Source organism: Diceros bicornis, chromosome 3, assembly GCF_020826845.1.
Source record: "Diceros bicornis minor isolate mBicDic1 chromosome 3, mDicBic1.mat.cur, whole genome shotgun sequence".
Lineage (NCBI taxonomy): Eukaryota > Metazoa > Chordata > Mammalia > Perissodactyla > Rhinocerotidae > Diceros > Diceros bicornis.
The window spans coordinates 83849350-83875390 of NC_080742.1; the positions used below are offsets into that span (position 1 = coordinate 83849350).

Here is a 26041-nt window from a genome sequence, read left to right on the forward strand (position 1 = left end):
TGGTTGCCCTAGAGTTTGCCATATACCTTTACAGCTAATCCAAATCCACTTCCAAATAACACTACGCCACTTCACGGGTAGTGTGAGTATCTTATAATAACAAAAGAATCCTGATTTCTCCCTCCCATCTCTTGCATCATTGCTGTCATTTCTTTCACATATATATAAGCACGTATAAGTATATAAATAAAAACTACCATGATACTGGAAGATGAAGTGTAAATTGGTCTAACGTGCTGAAAATTGAACTTGCCGTCTCTTCTCATGGGTTTCTACTTTTTCTGCTACCACCATTTCCTTAAAATAGTATCATTGTTCACTTTTACCTCTCCTTTATTTCTTATATCCCAGCAATTAATGAAATTGCTATGGGTCGTGTATTCGCATCACTTTCATCTGTGGTTGGCATTGTGATGTACAATTGACCTGCCAGCATTAGTGGTTTCAAGCCTTGAGATATGTGTGGAAAAATATCACTCAGTGAAAAATGGAGAATCTACCTTAAATTCCAATAGACTGGTTCAGTGAATTTAACCAATCAATCAATTAATAAAATGTGGTTGAAACTTCTAAGAACTTTTTTCTCTTATTTACGCACTGCAGAAAACACTGGACCAGCAGGGGGAGCTAAAAACCACAGATGAGACCCCGGGTTTGGACACTAGGAGGTGATGTGGGAAAAGTATTAGAGATGCCTGTATAGACCCAGGCAAGAGGAAGCCCTGTCCCAGGCCCTGGGTCTCAGAGCAGGGCTTGGTGAACCTGTTCTATAAAAGGCCAGAGAGTACATCTTTTAGATATTGTGGGCCACATACAGTTTCTATCACGTAGTCTTTTTTTAAACAACCTTTTAAAATGTAAAACCATTCTTCATTTGTGGGCAGTAAAGATACAGACCACAGGCTAGATTTGGTCCCAGAGGCATAGTTTGCTGACTGCTGCTTTGGAGGACTGCATGTATCACAAACACAAAAGTAAACAGGAAACGTATTAAAGGAAATATGGGTGTGTCTGTCCCTGGGGATGCCGTGCTCAATGCAGGCGCAGCACAGCCCGTATCCCTAAACATCCTCTCTCACTGCTAATACTGTTCAAGCCCCAGGGAAATTCCTTGCCATGACTGTTGCCCAGTGTGCTCAGAACACAAGGTAACTGCTTCTGAATGTGGTGAAGGTTCATGCCATTGCAGAGGTGGAGGCAGACACTTCATTAGAACACAGGGAGGATTTGAGCAGTGCGAGTGCTTAGGTAGAAGAGACAAACCACCGTGCCAGATCTTTCTTCTTGGATAGTATGAAGGTAATAGATTCTTGCCTAAGGAATTATAGTTCTCAGGAGGTGAGAGAAAAGGAAATCCCGCCCCTGGCATCTAGCAGAGCAGGTTAAGGCAACCCTGCTTCTCGTTCTTTGCTTAGTTTCAGTTTGGATAAACCAAAGCCAAGTATAGGCTCCCTGGAGGACAGAAAAAAACAAATGAAAAGATCACTCCACAAACCACATGTGTTCTGTGATTCATTCTATGATGATGTAGTAACAGGAGGCTGCACTGAAGAAGTACATCCTGATTGGGAAAAGGTGGTGCAACACACAACATTCTGAGATTGGCCAATCGACCTGGCAAAAATGCAGGGCCCGCCAACGTGTCAAGTGAAATTCTTAAGTATATCTTGTCTGGGACTATATGGAAAAGTTCTTTAAAGATTAAAAAGCCCTGCTGGGGCTGGCCCGGTGGTGCAAGCGGTTAAGTGCGCGTGCTCCGCTGCGGCGGCCCGGGGTTCACCGGTTCAGATCCCGGGCGTGCATCGATGCACTGCTTGGCAAGCCATGCTGTGGCAGCATCCCGTATAAAGTGGAGGAAGATGGGCACGGATGTTAGCCCTGGGCCAGTCTTCCTCAGTAAAAAAAAGAGGAGGATTGGCGGATGTTAGCACAGGTCTGATCTCCTCACACATAAATAAATAAATAAATAAATAAATTAAATAAATAAATAAATAAATAAAAACCCTGTTAACTCTGGTCCACCCTGAGAGAAGAAGGAAGCACAAGGGCTTGATGAGATTATTGAAGTTCAGCCACATCTGGGTGCCCTTTGGGACTGTATATCAGAGCACAGGCACATGTAAAAAGCTGTTTTGGAGAGGGAAGAACAGCAGAAGGTTCTGGCTGAGATTCACAAGTTCTGGCTCAGACTGGTCTACTGTGTCCTTACAAGCACAGTGCTCCCTGAGGAATCAGAAGTGTTGGTGGTGGAGTCCACGCTGAATGAGGACTGACCCGGATAGAAGCCGGGGTCTTCAGCTCTGCTTTGAGGCTTTTGGTGCGGATGTGGCCTGGAGCAGCTAACCCACACTCTCCCTTTGAAAGACTTTTACTAACTAGTCTGCTATTGGGCACTGTTTGGATTAGCCCACTACTAAATGGCACCAAATAATTCCTAGGTCAGAGATCCCAATCATATCTTGAGTGATGTCGGGAAGACATTCAAATAAGGAAGGGACTGATCAACAAAATTTGCTGATTCAAGGGAAATAGCTATATTTAGGTAAAGAAAAGGCAGTTACACAGGAAGGTTTATAGGGTCCATAAGCAAGTGACAGTCCCCTCTCCCCTGCGGTGGACTCTACCTCACAAGATAATCTAACTCTAGCAACAGAGACTTGGATCCCACTATGTGAGTCTTTGAGTTCAAAAAGCACTGGTTGGAATCTTGCTAAAGGTGCTGCTCAGCTGGCTGAGAAAGATAGAGACCAGGAGAGTATAATGTTTCCACAGAAGGACCTTGATGGAAGAAGTAAGGCATGTCTAAATCCAGCCAGTGGACTGACTTACGTGTGATGTGACTGACTGCACACACAAATACCTGGAATTATCCCTACGTAATTATATAGATTTGTGGGCTGTGGCCAATGGACTAGCAGTGGGGTCTGGCAAGTGGATCATAGAAAACTCTATTAAAATTTCACCTTTTGTGGGACAGGACTTTCTAGTCAAATCTCCAATACTGGTGGTTCTTGTTGATGCCCCCAAGTCTTAAAAAGAGGAGGTAAGTATGATTTTGAATGTAGTCACTAGGGCCCACGAGATGACACCTTGGGCCACAAGCCATGTGCCCGTGGACTCACAAACAACATAATTCTCATCTCCATCTGCAGTTTCTTATGCTGCCCAGGATGATCCAGATTGCCAACAGCAGTGGGCACATGTGTCTTTGGTGGGAGAATATGAGGATGTATGGCCTAACAGAGAGCTGGCAGGCTGCCTATACTGGATATTTCAAAGAGCATGGGAGGTTTTAATATCTTTTTAAGCTGGTATTGACAGTGTTTCTGGTCTGAGCTTTGCCTGTTCTGCAACTGAAGCCCTGGCCCGGACTACTATAGAAGACTAGTGACCCAGATGGCCCACCAACATGACGATCAACTTATATATCAAACTGCTTAAGGATCACTTTTCACAGCCTGAACAGGACAGGAGTGGACCAAGAAATATAATATCAACTGATCTTTTCATGTTTCATATCACTTCACAAAAGCAGTGAAATTATTATAAAATCAGAACGTGCTTGAAGCAACAAAATGTGCATAACAAAAGCACGAAGGGCTGGCTTTCCAGGCTGGGATACTGTGAGATCGCGCTAAACATGGGGCACAAAAGTGAGTCACCAGTGGAGCAGTTTCTAAAGGCTGGGTTGAGAAATGAGAGGGTACAGAAGCCTTATTTTCCTAGGACTAAGGATTTGGTCATGTTCCCCAAGATGGAAATAATAGAAATCACTTTAATTTGGCTTGTTGGAATTCTGATGGTATTAATGGGCCAGATTGGAAAGTCTGGTGTTCTCAGGATGCATCTTAACCAATGGAGATGATCCAGTGATAATATACTTATTAAATAATTGGAAAGTACCTTGGGGAAGGACACACAGGAGGGTTTAACAGTGTTACTTTTACTTCCCACTATTTAAAGGATAGCTGAGAGTGATTCACAATCTCCTCCTCCAACAAGGGCAAGGGAATGGACTAAGAAGGGCTCCCAGTGGGCAGAAAGAAAGATGGCGGCAGAAAGAACTGGAGTCACCAGACAAATTACTGTATCAGATAATGCTCCTTTGCCCTTTACATTTAAAATAAGTTGGAAATAAGAAAATGATTTCTTAGCAGTATTTCTAGATACATCTTCAGTCTGGGATGAGGGGTGCTAGCACCAGAGTTGATTCTTCCAAACTGAAGCACATCTAATAAAACTGGACCCAGAGTATACTGGGCTGTACTGGATGGACAATGAGGAAAGAACAGTGTGAAAGTGGCCAATTCCTACCGTGATGCTGGCATATTAGGACGTGGTTTGTTGCTTGAACTTTTGTGTAAGTTTAAGATGGGTTATGAACTAAATACGAAATATGTGAGCATTTCCAAGTAAACCTATATTCACTCTCCATCCATTCAACCCCAGCAGCCCCAATCCCTCTCTTGCTCATCATCCTGTTTTATTTTCTTCATTGCACTTATAACTCCCTGAGATTTTCCTTTTCTATTTACTTATTGGAGTATTTGTCTCTCCTTCCCACTCTGCCCCACCACATACACGCACTAGAACTTTAGCTCCACGAGGGCAGGTTCCTTGTCTGACTTACCTACAGCAGTATCTTAAAGCCTGGAATCTTGCCCAGCAGTGAGCTGAACAATGAATGTTGAACAAATGAGTCAACTTGGGAACCCCTGTTGAGTACCCTCCATTCCTCCCACCCACCTCCCTTGCCCCATTACCTCCCGGATCCTCTTCTGCCATTCCTCGGTGAATTCAGGAGAGCTGGTGTTCACCTGGGTGGCATTGAGTGTCCACTCAGGGCACTTCCAGGCAGGAAGGGAGAGCATGGCCAGGGAGGGCGCCACAAAACCAAATGTCCCTCCCTGGAGAATGGGCAGCCTGGAGGAGGGGAAATGATGCCGTTACCCATAAGACTCTTTAGTACTAGTCTGTCACTGGCCCCGATGGGGGCCTTTTAATCCCAAGTCCTACCTCAGTTTCCGGGCAACACATGACCCCTGTTATCCTCAGTTTACAAAGAACTCCTGCCAAGCTCCAAGTCAGACCCATGAACTCTCCTAAACTTTGGACAGGTAGGAGAGGTGGGGAGGGGAAAGACAAGCAGACCTAACCCCAGTCCTGGAGATGCAAGCCCAGGAAGAGAGAGTCAGGTGCTGGGAAAAGATCTGGAGACAGCACAGAGCTCAGTGAACACAGTTAGTGGGTGAAATTGTCTTCCCCAGTACCAGAGAATCTTCCCCAGACCGAAGATCAAAGCACAGCTCACAGATGTGGAGTTCCCCCACTGACAAGAGATGCACAGCCTGGAGTCTGGGTTGCCAGATTCCTTTGTGTCTTCAAAAATGAACAGCAGTCCCAGACCGCTACCTTCAGGCTCCTTTTTATCACATGGACAGAATAGGACTGAGGTTGTTCTCAGGGCGTGTCCCCCATCCAGGCCCTACTCACTCCTGGTCGGTGTCTCACTCTGGCCTCTGTGAGAACTTCTAGCAGTGCCTCCCTGCCTTGTCTTCTCTTCGAGGTGAACACAGCCTGACAAGTCAACCTCCAACAAGCCTCTCTTACTAGAGGGTCAGAAGCTATCAAGTCTGCCCGACCTGGATGTTAGAATTTGAGGGGGAAGGGGTGGAACAGAGAGACCTCAGCCTCTTGATTGTATTTGTCACTATGGCCCACCCTGGTCCGGTACTTTTTCTTAACCATACTAGCAGGGTATTTTTGAACTCAGGATTCCATGAAGACAGCGTAAAGGATTATTCTTGACAATGACTGAACACATTTTATGTAATAAAATGGAAAGTGCATGGAAGAGTTTTGCTGCCTAAGTGGCGTTTGTGTCCCAGCTGAACACTGGGATCGGCGATGCCTGGGCATCACCCTCAGATAAGTTCAAGGGCTTGTCTAGGAGTGCGTCCAGGTACGGGGAGTGCACAAAGCTCCAGGTGAGGCCAGTGTGCAGCCAGGGCTGAGAACAACTGACCTAGATTCATAAATCCAGACCCATAACGCTCCAAAATGGAATGGAATACACTGCACACACAGGGCAGGAACACACGGGTGGTGGTATGAGTATGTGTGAGTAACTTTTTTAATTTAAAAATTATGAATCTAAGTATCTTGACAGAGAAGGGAAAGATGCTATACTTATATCATTGCAAAATGCCTTTTGAGCTTTTAAAATGAACATAGAATGCTTTGTATGAGGGTATAACCAGAGAATACATAACATAGGACTTGTGTTGTAATTTTTTGCTATAATTCTCTACGCACATTTCATTCATGCAACAGATGTCTATTGAGGATCTGCTGTGTGGCAGGCACTGGGTACCAGGTGTTGGAGATTCTACGGTGAGTGAGACAAAAGTCCCACTTCTCCTCTAGGTACACATTTCTCTGTTAGCCCTTGTACTAACAAACTAACCATTTATAGTAACTGACACTCAGGGATTGCTTTAAACACCTTAGGACTATTCTTACAAACACCCCACCACATTAGTATGCCACCACTGCCCCATTTCAGTATTACTGGGTTCCACAAGGGCAGAGAGTCATTATTTTTCTTTTCCATCCCTCCAGCACTGAGTTTAGTGCCAGAAAAAACCTGCCAACATTGGGTTTTGTCGTTTTATTATTTTTTTTCAGTTTAACAGGCATGTAATGAAACCCTAACAAATGTTAATTTGCATTTCATTAAGTCATAAAGATGTGCACTCATTCATGTGACTTCTTGTCTATTTTTCCTTGCCTATAAGCTGTCTATTCATTACACAGAATTTGGATACTGTCAAAATATATTTATACAATTCTTATGAGGGCTTTATTTTCATTTTTAAAAAATGTTTTCTGTTATTGTATGCAGGAATGAGTCCCTAACTCAGAAATTATTTAAGGGAGTATTTCAAAATTTTCAAGTAGTTGAGCACTTTTCTAGCTATGTTTGTGTTATTTTCTTTCAAGATTATTACATGTAGTCGGGATAATATGATATGGACTTTCTGCCTATACCTTTTATGTTCAAGAGCAAGATGAATTTTTTTCCATTTATTTGCTTCAGTGTATTATCATGTCCTACCTTTAGGTTCACACAATGTATCAATAAATTCTTCCCCCACTATTCTATACTCAGACCTTCCAATTCCATTCGTTCCTCTCTCTCTCCTCACCTCATTTCGTTGGCATTCTCATTTCTTTCCTGTAACTTCTTATTGGTACCCTTTTGATAGATAGATAGATAGATAGATAGATAGATAGATAGATAGATAGACAGACAGATCTACATATATTTCCTGCATGTCTGTTAGGTTTTCTGTTACACACTTTCCCGGAACATGTTTGGGATATAAGCACTCCGAGTCATTACTAGGCTTTCGTTGTTCAGCATATCCCTTACCTTTGATGATAACCTTAATGTGTATCTCAGTGGTTTTTTAAATTTCATATTAATCTCATCTGCTACCATGATGGCAACTCCATTTTTTTAAAATTTGCCCATGAACATGATTCACTATTATTGTATAAGTACCTTCTGACTTAAATGTCTCTCTCATAAACCACAGACTGTTGATTAAAACAACTCAACATCTTAGAATAGAAGAGCCCTGTGAAAGGTATCCAGCCTGGCCTTGTCATTTTTTGGATAGGGGATCTGGGGCCCAAGGTCATAGAGTTAACTAGGACGAGTGCTTTGGTCTCCTCACTCGTCATCACTCCCCTATGACACTGATTAATAGCATGGTGTAGACCAAAGGTGAGTTTGAAGCTGGCTCTACCTTATTAGTGTGTGACCTAGGCATGTTGCCCAACTTCTGCAAACCTCAGTGTCCTCTTCAATAAAATAACAATAATAGTACTCTCCCTAAGGAGTAGCTGTGAAGAAAAAATATATGTAAATGCTTAGCCCAGTGCCTGGGGCATAGAAGAGCTCAATAAATAGCAGTAATTGTCATTACTATTCTCTCTGAAATGTATGGGTACTTCCTGAGAAGGTAGTCCACATCAGGACATTTTCTTAATGTTTCCTCTAAATAGCAGATGTTACCGTGTGGGCCTGTTTTATACTGTTGTTTGGCATTCCCATTTCTTGCAGGTTGGTTCTCTAGGATTTGTTTTCTATGATCCTTGTTTTCTTTCGTGTTGTTGGAATCCATGTGCGTGGGCGGGTCCAAGGCTGCATCTCCGCATCAATCACCCCTTGCTCTGTGGCATCCACTCAGCCCTCAGACAGCACAGCCTCACCTGCACAGCCCTTCACAGCTTTCACTTTACTCCTCTGTGTTATTTCTTCTGTTCCAGTTCTTTAAGTAGACAGTGTCCATCTACTTTAGGGGCTCGTGTGAATAGTTAAGGGTTAATGTCTGATGCATGGCTCTCTTCATGTGATGTCACATCATGTGTCACAACTAGGATGGAGTTGCTTTTATTGGATCTACTAATTATTTTGAAGCTTATCATTCTAGTATTGTTGTTGGATCAATTTTAGATCCTCTCTCTCTCTCTCACTGTCTCTGTTTCTTTTTTTGTTAGATTTATTTGGAGGAAGTGCTCTAATAATGTCCCATAAGTCCCAAAATGCTATGTATTAACTTTAGCTTTTGATTTACACTTCATCTTGTTCCAGACAGGATTTACAGAGATTCACAAATATGTTATGATACAGTAAGCACCCGCCACTCTATACTCAGACCTTCCAATTTCATTTTCCACCTATTCCTTGTCCCCATCCCCACCCCATCTCACCCACAGCTGGCCTCACGAACAATTGCAGAAAAAGCCATTCTGGGTTCAGATGGATTGCAATCTGGCTGCAAATCTCCACTGCCACCCTGAGAACATCCCATAGAAAACACGGGCAGACTCTCTCTGTCTATGCTATTCTCTCTCTCCACCCTTCACCATCTCATCTGTTGGCTTAAGTACAAAGAAGAGAAAACTCCTCACCATTTTCCTTTACAACAATGACTTGCATGTTTTCTAAGAACAGGTAAAATGTCAAAATCTGCAGTCTTGGGAATGTATCCTAAAAGTCTGATAGGATTGGTATTTTAGGTTGACAAAATCACAGAAATGTGTCTAAGTTTATATGTCTAAGTGTATAAACATCTAAGTTTATACACTCTTTACAATCTACACAGTGTTTTCCTATCGTTATCTCAAGAGTACTTCAGGGTGGGTAGGGTGATACTGCATTGTCTATGTATGAGAAAACTAATGCTGGGGGGAAGCCAGCGGCAGGATTCAACTGGGAATTGGGGGAGGCCTGATCAGAAAGTCTGAGTCACTGGGCCAAACTGCAACACTCTGTTTCCTTTGTTGTTGTTGTTGTTGTTTTGTTTTTTTGGTGAGGAAGATCAGCCCTGAGCTAACAGAGATGCCAATCTTGCTCTTTTTTTGTTGTTGTTGTTGAGGAAGATTGGCCCTGGGCTAACCTTTGTGCTCATCTTCCTCTACTGTATATGGGATGCCGCCACGGCATGGCTTGACAAGTGGTGCATCGGTGCGCGCCCGGGATCCGAATCTGCAAACCCAAACCCTAGGCCGCTGAAGCGGGGTGCACAAAGTTAACCGCTTCACCACCAAGCTGGCCCCAACACTCTGTTTCTTATAAGTACAACTGACAACAGAGCTTGTGGTAAGAACAATCTACTTGAAGGGTTTATGCTAATGATTATATGGGACATTTTTCTCCTCTCTTTGTAGTCCCATTTTGGCCCATAAAACAGAAACGTCTAACCTTTCAGCAGTATTGTGAAATTAACCCTTCTCTCTGAGCTCTCATGTACTCTTCTTAAAGAAAATACTATTCATACCACTTGTTAAAAATGTTAAGGCAGACTTTACTCAAGGGAGGGCTCTACAATGGGGTTTTGTGGTGGGGGAGATCAGGCTCAACTTGCAACACAACAAGGAAAAGTGGGCATTTATAGCCAAGGAGCTGGGTGGGGGTCAGTGGACAGAAAATTACTAAGAGGAAGTCTACTAGATTTAGCTACAGGATGGTCATAGTCAATCTTGTATGTTAGACACTGTGACTAGACAGACCTCTCCTGGTTAAATGTTAAATAGACAGAAAACCCAGCACAAGTTGGGCCTGTACAAAATCCTGCAGAGAAGGAGGAAGGGGACATAAGGCATTGGACTTCTTAAAATCACATTGGAAACTAGAAGACAGTGGAGCAATGCTTTCAAAATTCTGAAAGAAAATTATTTCCAACCTAAAATTCTATACCCAGCCAAGCTATCAATCAAGTGTGAGAGTAAAATCGAGACATTTTCACTCACGCAAAGTCTTACAAAATTTGCCTCCCATGTACTCTCTCTCAGGAAGCTACTGGATAATTGTGTTCCACCAAAAAAAAGGAAGATACAGGAACAAGAGATCTAGACTTGAGAACTGACATAAAAGGGATTCCCAGGATAAGGGTGAAGAGGCATTCAGGATGACAGCTGAGCATAGACAGCAACCGTTCCAGATTGCAGCATGTCAGAGGGCTCCAGGAGACAGTTCATCAAGAAGATGAAGCTGAGAGACTATGTGATGTGAATGAAATTATTAAGAAGAGATTTAGACAACAGGCAGAGAGTTTAGAATTGAATTAGAAATGAGTACATAGAAATTTAATTATATTAAAAACAGGAAAGATATTAGCTCCAGGGTAAACAGAAAGTTGAGCAGGACAGGAACTTTGTGATTCAGTTCTGAATAGCGTCATAGTCATAACATGAGCACAGAATATTGATCTGCGCTGGGAGTGTGGGAGAATAGGAGGATGGGAAGTGTGTTTGTATGTGGTGGGGGGGTGGGCTGTGAGAGAAAAAGAAATTATAGTCATCGATATCAGCACCTCAATCAGTAATGCCTAAAACACAAGTGTGCTAGTTAGAGACTTGGAGGAAAATGTGTAAATAATCAGCTTGGAGGGATGAGAGTGCTTGCCTCTGCCTAGAAGAAAAGGGGGGAAGATATCTGGTGGGGAGGGGAAGCCTGTCCATCTGTCTTCTTTAAACCCATGACTACCCACCGCCCTAAGTGTGCCTTTGACATCTGCCCCTGAACTGGCTGGGGGCCTCTGCTCCAGTCCTTCCTTCTGTTCTGCCCCAAGGACATGCATGCCTTCCCTTTTTTGTTTTTCAGAGCTTTAATGCTGATCATCACAGAGAAACAGATTAGGGAAACAAAGGTAAAAGCAGGTGAGGTGACAAAGGTTGAAGAATCTCAGAAACTTCTCAAGGCTTCTCAAAGCTGGGTCCTTGAACCATAGCTCCCAGCCAACTTCCAAGATGGTAATGGGCAGCCTACTGGACTTGGGCTCTCAGGCACAGAATCAAAGGGGGTGGCTCATGAAACACACCCTGATACTTTTCTAAAAAAACATTTTAAGTGGTTTTCATTTTTCCCGGTTATAAAGTAACACATGGACTTTGAAGAAAAATAAATGGCAAATTAATAAATTTAAGTCACCATAATTCTACAACACAGAAATAATCATTAACATTTTGTTTCAGTCTTTTTTATCTTTAACCAGATAAACTTTATCAGCACACATATAATATGTACCTTTCATGTATAACGTACACCACCCAGAAATAACCTTTAACATTTCTTCCAGTCTTTTTTCTGCCTTTAACTAGATAAATGATTATCAGTATACATATGTTTATACCTCTCATAATTATGAATTACATTAGTCACTATTATAATCATGAAAAACTCAAACCAACTTAAATGTCCTCTAATAGGAAATGGTTAAACAAGCTAGGATATATTTATATACTCTAGAATATGAAATACTAAGTGATCATTTTTTAAAAAGTGCTGTTACAGAAGTGTGTTTATTGAAATGGAAAGATATTTATAATGCATTGCATATATTTATAGAAGGGGGATGAGTGGTTTTTACCACAATTAAATTTTTTTAATTATTAAAAAAGGAAAAGAGGGTGCAAAATTGTGTGTATGGTACAATCCTTTTCTTGGAGTGAAAAATAGATTTTCTGTACTGAACTAAGTACTTAATGTGCATTATCTAATTTAATTCTCAAGGCTTTGGAAAAATTCAAAAACAGGTCCTCTTCACAGAAACACAAGGACTCCAAGAGAAAATAAATGCAAATATTGTCAGGGGTAGAAAGGAGAGGGAGCATTAAGCCTCCCTAGGCAGGGCAATATGCCCTGAGCACCCAGGAACCTGGAGGGGATGAGGAGGAACAGGAAATAGGAACTGTGAGGAGGTTTGGGGTGGGGCCATGTGGAGTTTGGGGGCTTGTGGGTAAATGGGGAAGAGGTCCACAGGTGGGGACAGATGCATCTGGAGCTTGAGTTGCTGGAATCCAACCTCACCTCTGACATCATTTTGATGTTCCCTTCTTGGAGCCAATCCAATGAGTGGGCAAAAGATAATCTCACAGGGACTTTTTTTTGTAATAGGTCAGGATGGGGAGCAGAACCTCAGGAATGCAGGATGGGATTGATGAATTCTTCTTGAATTTAAAAGGGTCACTGTGTTGTGAGAAACCCTGGGCCCCCCAAGAGCCCCACCTACTTCACTCTTGGACAAAGAGCACTTGTTCATCTTTTTCCTGGGCTCTTTACACCAAGCAGGTCAGGACCTGCTAAATTGTGGGAAAGCACATCAGGGTCCTTCCCTGTAGATATCTACCCAACTTAAACCCACAGGAAGCAGAAGCACCAGCCCCCTCTTTGGGACACACCAACCCCCTGTCCCTCCTCTGATGTGACTGATCACCAGGTCACTCTTCTACCCCAATGGCCACCACTGTTCCGGCTCCAGCCAGGGCTCCAATGGCACAGCTGGTCACCTAGCTGTCAACAGGGCAGGAGAAAGGTGGCTGCACACCTCTGGCAATAGGCATGGCCTTTCTGCATAACCAGGGACAGGCTCAGAGCTAGGGCAGGGCAGGGCTGGGCCTGCAGGGAATTTGGTGGACGAAAAGGACCAAGGCCACGGCTGACTCAGGCAAAACTGTCAACAAGCAAACGTAAGGCATCTGAGTGCACTTTGTGGCAGGAGTACTTGCTCCACACTTGAGATATTCCCAGGAACGTGGAAAGGAAGTCATATCACCTGGAACCACTCCAGAAAAACAAATTACCAGGTAAAAATCATGAATACTTCCAGAGATGGAGTTAAGACCCAAAATTACACATAGCCAATATTTGATTTCCTCTAGTGATTGCCTTTCAAACTTAACGTCTTATTTTGCAATGAATGGTGAAGTATGCCCTTCCATGAATTTCAGAAGTGAGCACCTAAGTGAGAAAGGCCATTGGGGGACACACCCAAGACCCCTAAAGTCATACCAGGGAACAGCCATCCACACTGCTAAGGATTACAGCTGCCTGCCCCACACTGGGCACAGCGCTTGTGAGCTCTTATATCAAAAGCAGCAGTGATTGCCTCTTATCATCCCTTTTTGATTATTTAACATACTTTTAAGTACCAACACTTCTGAAATCGTATTGCAACATCAGCATTTTGTTTTTAATCTAGAAACCTACACCATAAAATCCTGGTTAGCAGATAACCGGCAATCAAATCTACTTGGCCTTTGAGTCATAAGCTGTCAGTTAGGTTTTACCATCTATAATATCTTAGGCAGTTACTCATTAGCATCTGAGAGGGAAGCCCACTTTCATGGGCGGAACCAAACTCAAGTGTATTCCTACCCCCACCTTAGTCTAATGATGTTAGCATGATTTTATTTCCCTCTTTCTTTGCATGTTTAATTAGGGTGTAAGTTCTTGGAACCCTAGCTTCTGATTAGTTTGTGTTTCTCACAGAACTTACCAGAAGGCTAGGCCCACAGGCAGTTTTACTGCTGATTATCCAGTTGAAACATGGCACTTCATCATCTTTGTCACCATGATAGGTGTCCACAATATTAGAGATGTAAGGGACTTTTAGATATTATATAGTTCAACTCCTTCATCTGACAAATGAGAAAATTGAGGCTTAGAGAGGGCCAATGACTTGTCCAAGTTCCCATAGCACAGACACCAGGACTGGAATTCAGGCCTCCAGTTTCCAAGCTCGAAGCTTTTCCATAATTATAATTAGCACCATCTCAGGTTTAAGGGGAGGGGCTCCCCCATCCAGAAGAGCTTTGTCTTTGTAACTCTCCATGGGGCCAGGGCAGGGCTGGGGGCTCCTGGAAATCCAGGCAGGTTGCTGCAAGTCCTGTCTAATGGTCCTGCAGTGTCTGACATTACAGGGGCCAATCCTGGGAAGGAGGGAGGCGTCCTGGATTTTAGGGGCCTGAGAGACAGACCAGATCAAACTCTGTACCTCTTTGAGTTCTTCACGGGGAATTTGGAAGAAATCTTGGCTCACAGAGATGGTGACAGAAGAAGGAAGAGGGAGAATGGAAATAACCTGCCAAAGATGTAGGCGCCAGTCTCCCACTCCTCAGTGGAGAATGGGAGAACTTAAGCACCGGCATAGCTCCTGGGAATGACTTGCAAAGCCAGCACCTTGAAAAGTGCCTTTGACTTGATTTAGCAAAAGACCGTGGTAGGAATGAATATTCTCCTCTGGATGCTGCCTGCAATCAGCCTGTCCTGGAAACAATGGGCCAACCCCCTATCAGGCTACACCTGTGTGGCTTGATTCAGATAATTGATAAAGAACCAATGGATATTAGTTTTTCCTGTCCAGTCATTCTCTCTTAAGACAGGTCAGGCAGAAGCACACTGTAGGGAATGTTTTCCATTTTCCTCTGCAACTCCAGGGCTGAGCACAGGCCTGGCACAGATTAGGTCAAAGCAGATTTACAGTGACGGGCCCCTCACTTGCATGGCTCCTTCTAGAGTCCAGCGAGGGGCCGTGCAATGTGTTCACTAGCCATACACTTTTGTAAAATTTGCAAAACTGAGAGGTTTCAGCCACAGTTGTCTGTAACTACTGTCTCTTTCCACCGCCACATCCCTAACTCTGACGCTTGCATCAGACAGCATTTGAAAGGCTATGGGCACTTTTAGGATCTGGCTAAGGGGGAGTTGAGTCAGGATAAATTTAGTTTGAATGTAGTGGGATATATTTTATGGTTTGAGATCACTAAGCTACCCATGCGTAGTTAATGTATTGCTGGCAATCTTGGGGTAATCTGGTTTCCAGCAACGCTCTACTGCCCACTGTGCCAGCTCATTCTATGTCACGAAGGCGCAGGACCAGAGATTGCATTATGATATGAATGTGCCCTATGGCACCCACTACTTGACATATGTGGGTGGTAGATGACAAACAAGGTTTGAAATGTATGGAGTCAGAAGCTAGTCTGTGGCAAATTTGCCAGCCATCAGATATGCAAAATTACCAGAGAAGGTCTGGTTCTCATTGATGTGCAGGCAAAATGGAGGTTTTCTCCTATCAGGAACATACTAAATAATGCAACATATACAATAACAAATGCATCATGCCTTTAAAAAAAATTGACAGGAATCATGTACCATAGAATTGGTCAGACGTCCTGTGTTTGTAGGGCACAAATCTACAGCAGATCTACAGTTTGCGTGTGAAGGCATGGTACTGCGTCCCAACTAGCAGTAATAACAAACAGATTTGCACTGACCCCTGCTAGAGGAATGACTGAATCATCTTTCCTTCTCTCTGTGAAATGAAGAGGAGATTGAAGGGTATGTAACCACAAAATGTGGGGAAAAAAGTATTACAGGGGACTGCAAGAAAGTTAAAGAATAAAAATACCATGCTGTTTTGGAATTGGTGGCATTTGTGGTGTTTATCTGCTTTTAAGAATTTGTAATTTGTTGTTTTCTTTTTTCAATTTAATAATATTCTCTTTTGTACATGATTTATATTCATAATTCTGTGTTCTTTTTCTTAAAGGAGACACTAAAAACTGTGTAAGCATCAGGCTGAACAAAACCTGGGTCTGTCCTTGGACTAGATGCTAAATAAGCATGAGAGGAAGAAGATACAGGACTAACAGATTTGTGGTGAGGGAGGTGAGCCAGAAAGGTCTGGAGGACCGACAGAGAGGAATTTCATGAGAAGACGGTACCCAAGGGAGCTACTGTGTTGTGTGGACTCCAGGTGGGGCCGGGGGTGGTGTTGGAGAATGTGATGAGACTGTGTGTGGAAATGAGGAGGGGAATGTTCCAAAGACATGTTTCCAGGCTTCATTCACAGTTTTGTACAGGCCAGCTCCAGAGAAATAGGACTCTATCTTACTCAGGCTAATTTTAGCAGCTTATATATGAACATAAAAGACTTGATAGTTAAGGGAAAAAAGGTGATTCTGCTGACTATAACAATTGAACCTGACTATAACAATTGATTATCTCAATGAGACTGTAAGGGAGCAGGGCACATGTTATCATGAGCCTTTTCTGACAGATCCCAAACCACATATCTGGTTCAGTGAACGTCTGCTATCTTGCCTGCTCAGAACAGAACTTGTCTTCCCGAATGGGAGTTGCCCTGGTGGGTCCAGAGCTGGGCATTTGGCTTAAACAGGGCCAATCAGAGCTCTTCCCTGGAATTTTTAAAGTGTGAGACCAGCCAGAACAATACTCACCTGCTTTGGAGGGGTAAGTGAGAGGACGGCCAGCAGCCCTGTCTATGGACACGTGCAGGAAGCCTGTCTGCGAGAATGAAGCACAGGCTCTGGCAGAGTAATGAAGAGACAGTCTTGCCTTCACTCTAGGAAAGGAGAGCCGCCTGCACTTAGCCCGATGCTCTAGAGGGCTCCACTCTGGCCTCCTCTGGGGAGGCGACTACAGGGCCATCGGGCTATGCCCACCTCAAATCTGTGTGCCCCTTTCCTTTGAATCCCAAGAATTCTCTGCCCAAATGGCCTTGAGCCTCTTCCAGAGCATGGTTGGGCCTCCTGCCCAGGTCTGTCCTGCTGAAGGTGGACCACGATGCTGGTGTACACACTCCTAGGCCTCAAGGATGGCCAAGGGGCAGCCATTTGGGGAATCTGTTGTGTGTGTGTGTGGGGGGGGGGATGGAACTTGGATGTGCAGGTTGGGGTGTCACCATTCTTGCATGTGAGACCGTTTGTGATCTGGAGTAAAGCGTGAGGTGGGAAGAGAAGGGGGAAGGCCACAGGCTGGGAGCCAGCCATCCCCATGCTGCCCTGTTCCAAAGCAGAACTTGAAGGAATCAGAGAATTCCAAATTCACACCTGGCCTTCCAGGTAGGATGACCAGAACATATTTTATTTAAGAGCTTGTAAGCTTGGTTTATGACTCTCTGATATTTAGACATGGAGTGTGTGGGTCTCCATTTCTACTCTTTCCCTGGGTCTCACAAATATTAGGGGCAGACCTGAGTAGAGACAAGAGATGGAGAGAAAGTCCTAGTGGCATTTGAGTCCCTGGTTCAACATGTTCCTGATGCATAATGCACCCTGCCTTTCTCTTGGCTTGATTGCATAAGTTAATAAAGAACAAATTTTGCCTAAATTAAACTGGATTTGTGTTACACAATCAAGAATCCTAGCTAATATGGACACTAAGTGTTGAAGCTAGGACTTGAACCCAGGCTCTGACCCCTGGCTCTGTGCTCTCTCTATCATGTCACACCAGCTTCCTAACTGCCTCTCCTGCTACAAGCCAAGCAAGACTTGCTGATACACTGGCAGGTAAAAGTGTGAATCCATGGCAAGGATTTTACTTACCTGACTCCTAAAAACACTTGCAGGAGAGTGCAGATGCCAGAGACAAAGAAAATGGTGCTGATGAGGTAGCTCTGGGTCAGGGGGTCATGCTGCAGACACAGGTGATCCGCCAGGATGAGTGGCACTGCCACGAGCCCCCCCAGGGCCGTAAGGAAGTGCTGTGGGCAGAGCAGAGAGAGTAGACAGGCGTGTAGATGCTGTGGCTTCCTGCTCCACCCTCATTCCCATTCCCACTGCCAGAGCCAAGAGCTCCATCTCCGGTCTCAGAGGATCCTGGCCATGAGTGATAGGCAGAGATCCAGGCAAACAGTAGGATCTAGGGAGGCCTGGCAGCAAGAAGCAGGGACCCAGCTAGAAGGTCTGGGGTTCAAAGGCAGACCCTGAGCAGGACCCTAGGCTGAGAGCAGATATCCTGGGTGAGAAACCAAAGCAGCCCAGGTGGACATGACGGGAACCACAGAGAGGGCCTCAAGAAAAAGAACAAGGCAAGAGGCTCATTATTATAACAAGGCACACAGTGAGGGCAGGACCATTGACCAGGAAGGCCTGAGCACATTCTCCATGATAGATCATATATTAAATCACAAAACAGCTTTAGAAAATTTAAGAAGATTGAAATCATACCAAGTATCTTTTCCAACTACAGTGATATGAAACTATAAATCAATAACAGGAGGAAAAGTGGAAAATTCACAAATTTGTGGAAATTAAGCAACAGACTCCCAAACAACCAATGAGTCAAAGAAGAAATCAAAAAATATCTTGAGACAAATGAAAATGGAAACATAACATACCAAAACTTACAGAATGCAGCAAAGGCAGTTCTAAAAGGGAAGTTTATAGCAATGAATGCCTACATTAAGAAAGCAGAAAGATCTCAAATAAACAACCTAACTTTACTTCTCAAGGAACTAGAAAAAGAAGAACAAACTAAACCCAAAGTCAGCAGAAGAAAGGAAGTAACAAAGATCAGAGCAGTAAGGAATGAAACAGAAAACAGAAAAACAATAGAAAAGATCAACTGGCTTTTTGAAAAGATAAACAAACCCTTAGCTAGACTAAGGAAAATAAAAAGAGAAGACTCAAACAAATAGAATCAGAAATGAAAGAGGAGCTGTTACAACTGATACAACAGATATACAAAGAACCATAAGACACTAGTATGAATAATTATAGGCCAACAAATTGATAACCTGGAAGAAATGGATAACTTCCTAGAAAGATACAACTTAACAAGGCTGAATCATAAATAAACAGAAAAAGTGAACAGACCAACGACAAGTGAGGAGACTGAATCAGTAATCAAAATGCTCCCAACAAAGGAAAGTCCAGGAACAGATGGTTTCACTGGTAAATTCCACCAAACATTTAAAAAAGAATCAACTCCAATCCTCAAACTCTTCCAAAAAACTGAAGAGGAGAGGACATTCCCAAACTCACTTTACGAGGCCAGCATAACCCTAATACCAAAGCCAGATAAGGACACTACAAGAAAAGAACACTACAGGCCGATATCCCTGATGAATAGAGATGCAAAATTCTCAACATAATACTAGCAAACTGAATTCAACAGTACCTTAAAAGGATCATACACCACAATCAAGTGGGATTCATCCCTGGGATGCAAGGATGGTTCAACATATGCAAATCAATAAATATGATAAGGCACATTAATAAAATGAAAGATAAAAATCATATGACCATTTCAACAGATGAAAGCATTTGACAAAATTCAACATCCTTTCATGAGAAAATATCTACAATATCCATTATACTAGCTCATAATAATAATTTAATAAAAGTATGACATTTGCTCTTATTTTATAGAAAAGCACAAAGAAGCAAACAAAAATGTGTACCACATCCCTGCTATTCCATATGGAACAGTTTGTAATAGTAAAAGAAACACAACTATGAAATTAGAAAATTCATGCTATAAAAAGTTACAGAATAAAAAAATGAAAGCTGAAAGCTACCCTACCTTTCCTAGTTCTTCTTCCCAAGGCTAAATACCTTTAATAGTTTCTTGTGAATCCTTCAAAATATACAAAGTTACTACATATACTTATTTCTACCATTATGTCTCTTTTTTGTTTGTTTTTAATACAAAAAAGATCACATATACACAGTTATCTACTTTGTTTCTTTCATTTAATATATCTTACAGGAACATTCCCTAACTGTAAGGTAAATATATCTTCTTTTTAAGAGCTGCATAAAAAAGTCATTTTTTAGGATGTTCCACAATTATTTACCCCCTTCCCTATGGTGAATATTTTGGTTGTTATTAGGGTTTTGTTTGTTTGTTGCGTGTTTTGATTTTACTGTTACCAATAATGTTACAAGAACTTCTTTGTACTTATCTTAACAAGTCTTGTCAGCTCATCCAGAGGGAAATTCTTAAGCATTGGGAACTGGGTGAAAGGGTATATGTTTTACAAGTTGATAGAAATCACCAAATTGTCATCCAGAAAGATTGCACCAACTAACATTCCAACAAAAGTGTTGGCGAGTGCTTCTTTCTCAAAATTCCCCAAGCATTTGTTATCAAATTTTTTAGTTGTTGTCAATCAAATAAATTAAAATTGGTATCTAGGGAAAAAAAAAAAAAAAACAATGGTCCAATTGGTGTCCTTGATGTGACTTATCAGCCAAGCATGAGAGAGAATCCTCCCTAATTCCTCCCCCATCCCCAAACTCCTGGACAGAAAGAGAGACCAGAGGAGCTTTGAGTTCCCCTAGAGGTCATTACATGGAAGACAACAATGTCAGCAACTGAAGTCGTGGATCTTGACTAATTTGACCTGGCTGTGTATTGATGTGGCTTTTGAGACAGAGCCTCTTGGGACACAGTGTTTGCTGGGTGGCATTACCTGGATCCCCAAGAAGATGCAGAGATACCATGGTGGGATGTCCAAGATGCTATAGGCCAGCTGGCTGCTGCTGGGACTCCCTGACTGGCCATCCTTCTTCTTGCCTTGGCCATCATCGTGGGAGCTGAGCAAGCTGTCATCCCTCTGCTAAGAACAAGAGAAGGACACATCTGGACATTTCCAAAGGAATCAAATGGACTTCCAGATTTCAACCACACTGATGGACAGCCTTCCAGAGGCAAGAGGCAATGAGACAGGGACAACTCTTGGTCGGCTTGGGATTTACAGGTCCAGAATCAAAAGAGCAGTGATTTTCTATATTATACATCTGCACAGGCCCTCTGTGTGAAGTCTGGGGCCATGCAAGAGGCATGGATGTCTTGCCTGAAGCCCTGGCAGAGAAGCAGCTTTGTGCAGGAGGAGATGGGGGCCAACTCTAAGGTCAGAACATGGGCAGGTTTGCCTCCCAAACAGTCAGATAAATTGGGATCCTGGCCCCAGAATGGAGTAGCTGCCCTCAGGCTCTGTGCTTACATCTGCCAAAGCCCTCACCACAGCATGGTTATTGTATGGACGGTTTCCTTGTCCATCTCTTCTGCTGGGTCGTGAGTTCTTAGAATGCATTGACTGTGCCTTACTCTTATTTGTTGCCTCAGCTTCCAGAGCAGTCCCTGTGCTCAGTGTAGACCGAATGAATGGATAAATGTCACACACAAATGTAAATGAGTGCAGTGCATACAGAATGCTCTAGGGGCAATAGCCAACTTACATTCCTACCAGTTTAACCAAAATTAAGTTTGAATTACTGTGCACTGTAGGATAACAGCATCTGTTGCCTCTACCCACCAGATGCCAGTAGCACCCCCTCCCACACAGTTGTGACAACAAAAATGTCTCTGGACATTGCAAATGTCCCTGGGGAGGGGTAGAGGAGGGGTAAAATCACCTCCAGTTAAAAACTGCTGTTTTGAGTATTCACCAGTTCCCACTACGGAAGTCCTAACTAGGGACAGTGCTGCCTGTCGTGGGGAGGTGGGCAGGTAGACCAACCCGTCTCCTGTGTGGAGACACAGGAAGCCAGGCCACCTCCTCCATTGGGTTAGAGCATTAGCAAACGCTGATGCTAATTTCTTCCCAGTGCCACCTCTGGGGTCCACATCACTGAACATGGGGAAGGCGTGGCATAGCGCACTGAGCCTCCGGGCAGCCGGGGGAGCCCAGGGCTATGGTCACTCTGCTGACAGTGGGCTGACTGATCCAGCCAAGCACAGCTCTGCAGAGTCATTTCGTTCCTGGGGTTCTGAACAGTGTTTGCTCATTAATCTTCTAACATTTAGGTCCTAAAACACCAGTGTAAGACTTTTGCTTCTGCTCATCTATTTAGTGATGCCTTGAAGTATGCATCCCTCACCTGCTCCAGGAAGCCTTCCCTGACCTCACCCAACCACAGCCTCAACTAAACTAGGCCTTTCCTCCTCAGAGGCTCCTACAACACCATGAACATGTTTACCCCAGCCCAAAACATTTCCTTGTCCAAAAGACCATCAAGTTTCTACTGCCATCTCCGGCACAGTTAGTGCTCATGTAACTATCTGTTGACTGATGAAATAAGTGAACGAATGTATAAACTGATGACTATAGAGAATTTTTCTCAGTAATTTTTGTTAATAAGTCCCTCACTAACTGGTTGGAACTCTTTTGAAACATCATTCTTATCCTATTTAGAATTCTGAGCAGAGAGCTGTACCGATGCTGCTCGGTACTTGGGTTGCACAGGAAAGTTGTTTTCGCCTAAGGAGGTTAAGCCCAGTCAAAGATAGAATGGAGGATGCTGGAGGGAAGGAACTCTGGGCCCCTGAGCACTTGTCATGAGTTTTTAGTGAATGTATTGAGGAATCAGTGAGGGCAACAGAGGAAAAACAGGTTGAGGAAAAGAGGAGAGGGAGAAGGAAAGAGAGAGTGATTGAATGATTGGTTGGTTGGTTGATTGACTCTCCGTAGGCTACACAGAACAACAGAGCATGCAGTTTGAAGATGGGCTGACATGGTCTGTCAGTCCCCTGCTTGGAGGCCACAGGCACATCACCTCACCTCTCCCAGCCTCAGTCTCCCCATCTAAATCTGGATGGTTGCAAGGATACAGGAAGACTCCAGTGTGTGCAGTGTATGTGGCATCCTGTTGTGTGTGCCCATGCGTGAGCTCACAGGGCTGTGGCTGGTACAGCTGTGTGTGTTCTGCCGACAGGCTCACCTCACACCCTCTCTCAGGATCTCTCAGAATTCTCAGGAAGGTGACAGGGAGGGAAACACTGACTGGGGGGAACTGTTGGTTCTGGACCGTCTGGTGTTTTTCCTCATAGGAGCCAATGACTCAAAGACTGTCCCCAGCCTGAGGACCTCTTACTGTCCTAAGTTCTGTCTGGATATCAAATTGGACCTTCTGAAGGTTATGGAAACCACTTCTGCATCTGCTTTAAAACAATTATCTGGGAAATTGACCTTGCATGAGGCCCTACACACACACAACAATTGTTTAGAACTTCGAGCTGGGAAAATCTTGTCTTCTTTGAGAACAGCTGGTTCTCCTCTTCTGATAAGGGTGTGTGACTTCTGGGAAGGCCATCAGCCATGGCTGGTAGACCTGGTGACCTCATGTCACTTATGCAAAGAGATGGGGCAAAAAATACAGCAAGCAGGTACACGGTGCGCTAAGACTCCTGTGGGTCAGAGATGAATCATTAGCATATTAAAGACACACTTAGAAACAAGTGACGCCCCAAAGGTATGTGAGAGCAGCGCTTCTCAGATGGAGGAGGGAGCTGTCCCATCTCAGGGCATATCTGGATCTGGGAGGTGCTTTTCTCCCAGGAGAATCCCTGGCCGGGAGGAGTCTGCGTGTGTGACTCACACAGCGGCAGATGGAAGCTTGTGAGCCCCTTTGTGGAGGAAGAATGGATTCTCAGTGAAGCTTCCCTGCCAGTGAGCACTGGGGTGAGAAGAGAGCCCACAGCTCTCTTCTGGAGGTGAGTCTATCAACTCAACACCTGGGCTGTAATTTCATCGAAAGACTTGATCAAAAGAGGTGTTTGGATGTGCCTTGGCATTTTATAGAGCTTTACAGTTTACAAAGAGCTTCCAATGCATCCTCTCATTTGATTCTCACCACCATCGTATCAGCCCCAATTTACAGGTGAGGAGACTGAGGCTCCTGAGGGTCCATGGCTTGTCCAACGTCCCGCTGTAAATGGGAGAATGGAACTGTCCTCTTTTGGAGTCGAGGGCAGTTGCCTGCAGGTGCGTCCCTGTGCATACAGCCCTCCAGCTCCCTGGAGCAGATGAGCAGAGCAGGAGGAGACCCTGGTGCAGGGAGAGCAGCAGTGGGAAGGGGGAGTTCCTGGGGGCGATGGAGCACTTGCCCCTCTGACTCCATCCATACCCCACACAGCCTTCATTCCCCACCCACCCCTCTAGGTTCCTTTCCTAACGTTCCCATTCCCCTGGCTCCAGCCAATGGAATCCTCCAGGTTTCTCCAAATGTGACCTCAATTACCCTGCCTCAGAGCCTTCGCTCACCTTGTGCTCCCTACTCCATCCCCCTGCTTCCCCTCCCCACTCCCTGCTTCCAGGAGCTCAGTGTCTCTTCCCCCATCACCTCTCCTGACCCCGCACCCCCGTGTGATTTTTCTCCCTTGTACTCCCAGCACATTTTGTCTCTCTCTTATGTAATTTACCATTTTCTCCCTTGTATCAGAAATATTTTTGGTGTACCCTGCTTTCCCCTAGCTGGGCCATAAGCTGTCTTCCTCATGTTCTCTAGTAGGTTCTAGCAGAGCAACACGCATGTGAAAACCAAAAACATCTCAGAAAAGTGACTTCTTAACCTAGATGCTGAAACCGAGGTTTTGAGGAAAACGAAGAGAAGACAGGCCACTGAAGGGGAGGTGGATTCGTGCCCAGACACCTCCGCTCCCCAACTGGCTTCCAGTAAGCCCCAAATGTGGGAAACATCCCAGCCTTCAGAAAATAGAGTCTTCAGCTTATTTCCCAAGATTTTTCTTGTTTGTTTGTTTTGCTTCCATGAGGTAGTGGCAGGAAGAATTCTGAAGAGAAGGAAGGAGAATTCCCGCAGGTGCCTCCCACAATTTTCCAGAAGACATGGCCAAGGCCCCTTTACCAGAAGGCTGACTAGCAGTGGGCAGGGTCTGGCACCTGGCTCAAGGGGACAGCTCTGGGAACCCAGGCCAGGTTCACAGGTGGCACCTGTCCCACAGAGGCCTTGCTGGGCCGCATTCGGGCTACAGCCCTGGCCTGGTGCAGAGGGGCTCTTTCCAGCTGTGGTGGGAGTGGCAAGAACAGAGGGCCTCCGCTCAGTTTCCCCTGTCAGTTTCAGGTGGCCAGAACAGGGTGGAGAGGTGCTGGGGCCAGGACTAGCTAGCGAGGCCTCCAGACGGGTTACTGTGACTATTCCTCTGGGCCTCAGCTGACTCATCGGTCAAATGGAAACAGATGTGCCTGCTCCACTGGCTTGGAAGGAAGAAAATTAAGTGTATAAAGTGCCTGGGGCATATGAGTTGTTCAGTAAACATTAGTTCTCTCTCTCTGCTTCCCTCTCTCTTTCCCTTTGCTTTGCTTCAGAAAGGGCTTCTGAGCAAAGAAATTGTGAGGAACCTGGAAAACAAATATTTAGATTCAACAGAGACCAACCTGAGAGTAAACGTAAAGCAGAGGCTCTTCCAGCTGCTCCAGCTCCTCCTCAGTCCTTTGTAATTCAGCACAGCGGCCTCTGCCTCGGGTGACCAGGTTGGGAGGGCAGCTGCCACCCCCGTGTAATCATCTAAAATCTCGTCTAGACTGTGAGCCACCGTCCTTAGCACTAATGATGAATCAGGGCTTTAGGACTCTCTGCTGGGTTCCCCTCCAGGTCTCTTTTTTCCTTTCTGCTTGCCCCCCTCTTCTCTTTCCCTCTCTCTTCTACCAGCACTCACCAAGAAGTCAGGGTCCTCATTGGTGGTCACGGCAGAGTTCATGGCAACCTGAGGTCTCCTCCTTTTGGCGTCCTCTCAGGGTGAAAAAAAAGGGAAGCCGCTCCAGTAGAGAAAGATTAACTTCTCAACGCCTGCCAAAATAATAAAAGAGACAGACAGGGATCCGGGGCCTGGCTCTGGGGAGGGTGGGGCCTCCAGGCCCTGTCTGTGGATCTGCAACAGACTCCCGCCCACGTCCCCCCTCACCCCCCCCAACCCCGCCGGCCCTCTCCAGTCATAATTTGGTAAGTTTGGGTAATTGCAGAGAAGTTGATATCCCGTGACACTAAAGCAACAAATCAGGGCACAGCCTGGCTGGGTGTGGTGTGGCAGGAGATCACTTTGGGGAAGCCTAGTTCCCACAGACAGGAACGGAGTGGGGTGAGGGGGAGGCTGTGGCTGAAGAGGCTTTTCAGTTTTCTAAAGCTGATTTCCTCTTTT

The 26041-nt window shown here is 44.5% G+C and overlaps 1 protein-coding gene across 5 annotated transcripts in view; it reads right to left on the bottom strand.

Annotated features, from left to right (window-relative positions):
* Positions 1–25796, bottom strand: part of LOC131397738 (solute carrier family 23 member 1-like) — a 48915-nt gene extending 23119 nt beyond the window's left edge. For 3 of the 5 annotated variants that reach the window (XM_058530806.1, XM_058530803.1, XM_058530798.1), the window contains exons 1-4: positions 25562–25796; positions 20577–20723; positions 17704–17861; positions 4764–4923 (exon numbers count right to left, since the gene is read on the bottom strand). In XM_058530806.1, coding sequence (XP_058386789.1) covers positions 4764–4923; positions 17704–17861; positions 20577–20723; positions 25562–25603 — 507 coding nt within the window. In that variant the 5' untranslated portion in view covers positions 25604–25796. Of the gene's footprint in view, positions 1–4763; positions 4924–13850; positions 13993–17703; positions 17862–19279; positions 19348–20576; positions 20724–25561 lie in introns of those variants that run through there. The other 2 variants (XM_058530821.1, XM_058530814.1) reach the window with 2 other exon arrangements.
* Positions 25797–26041: the final 245 nt, after the last annotated feature.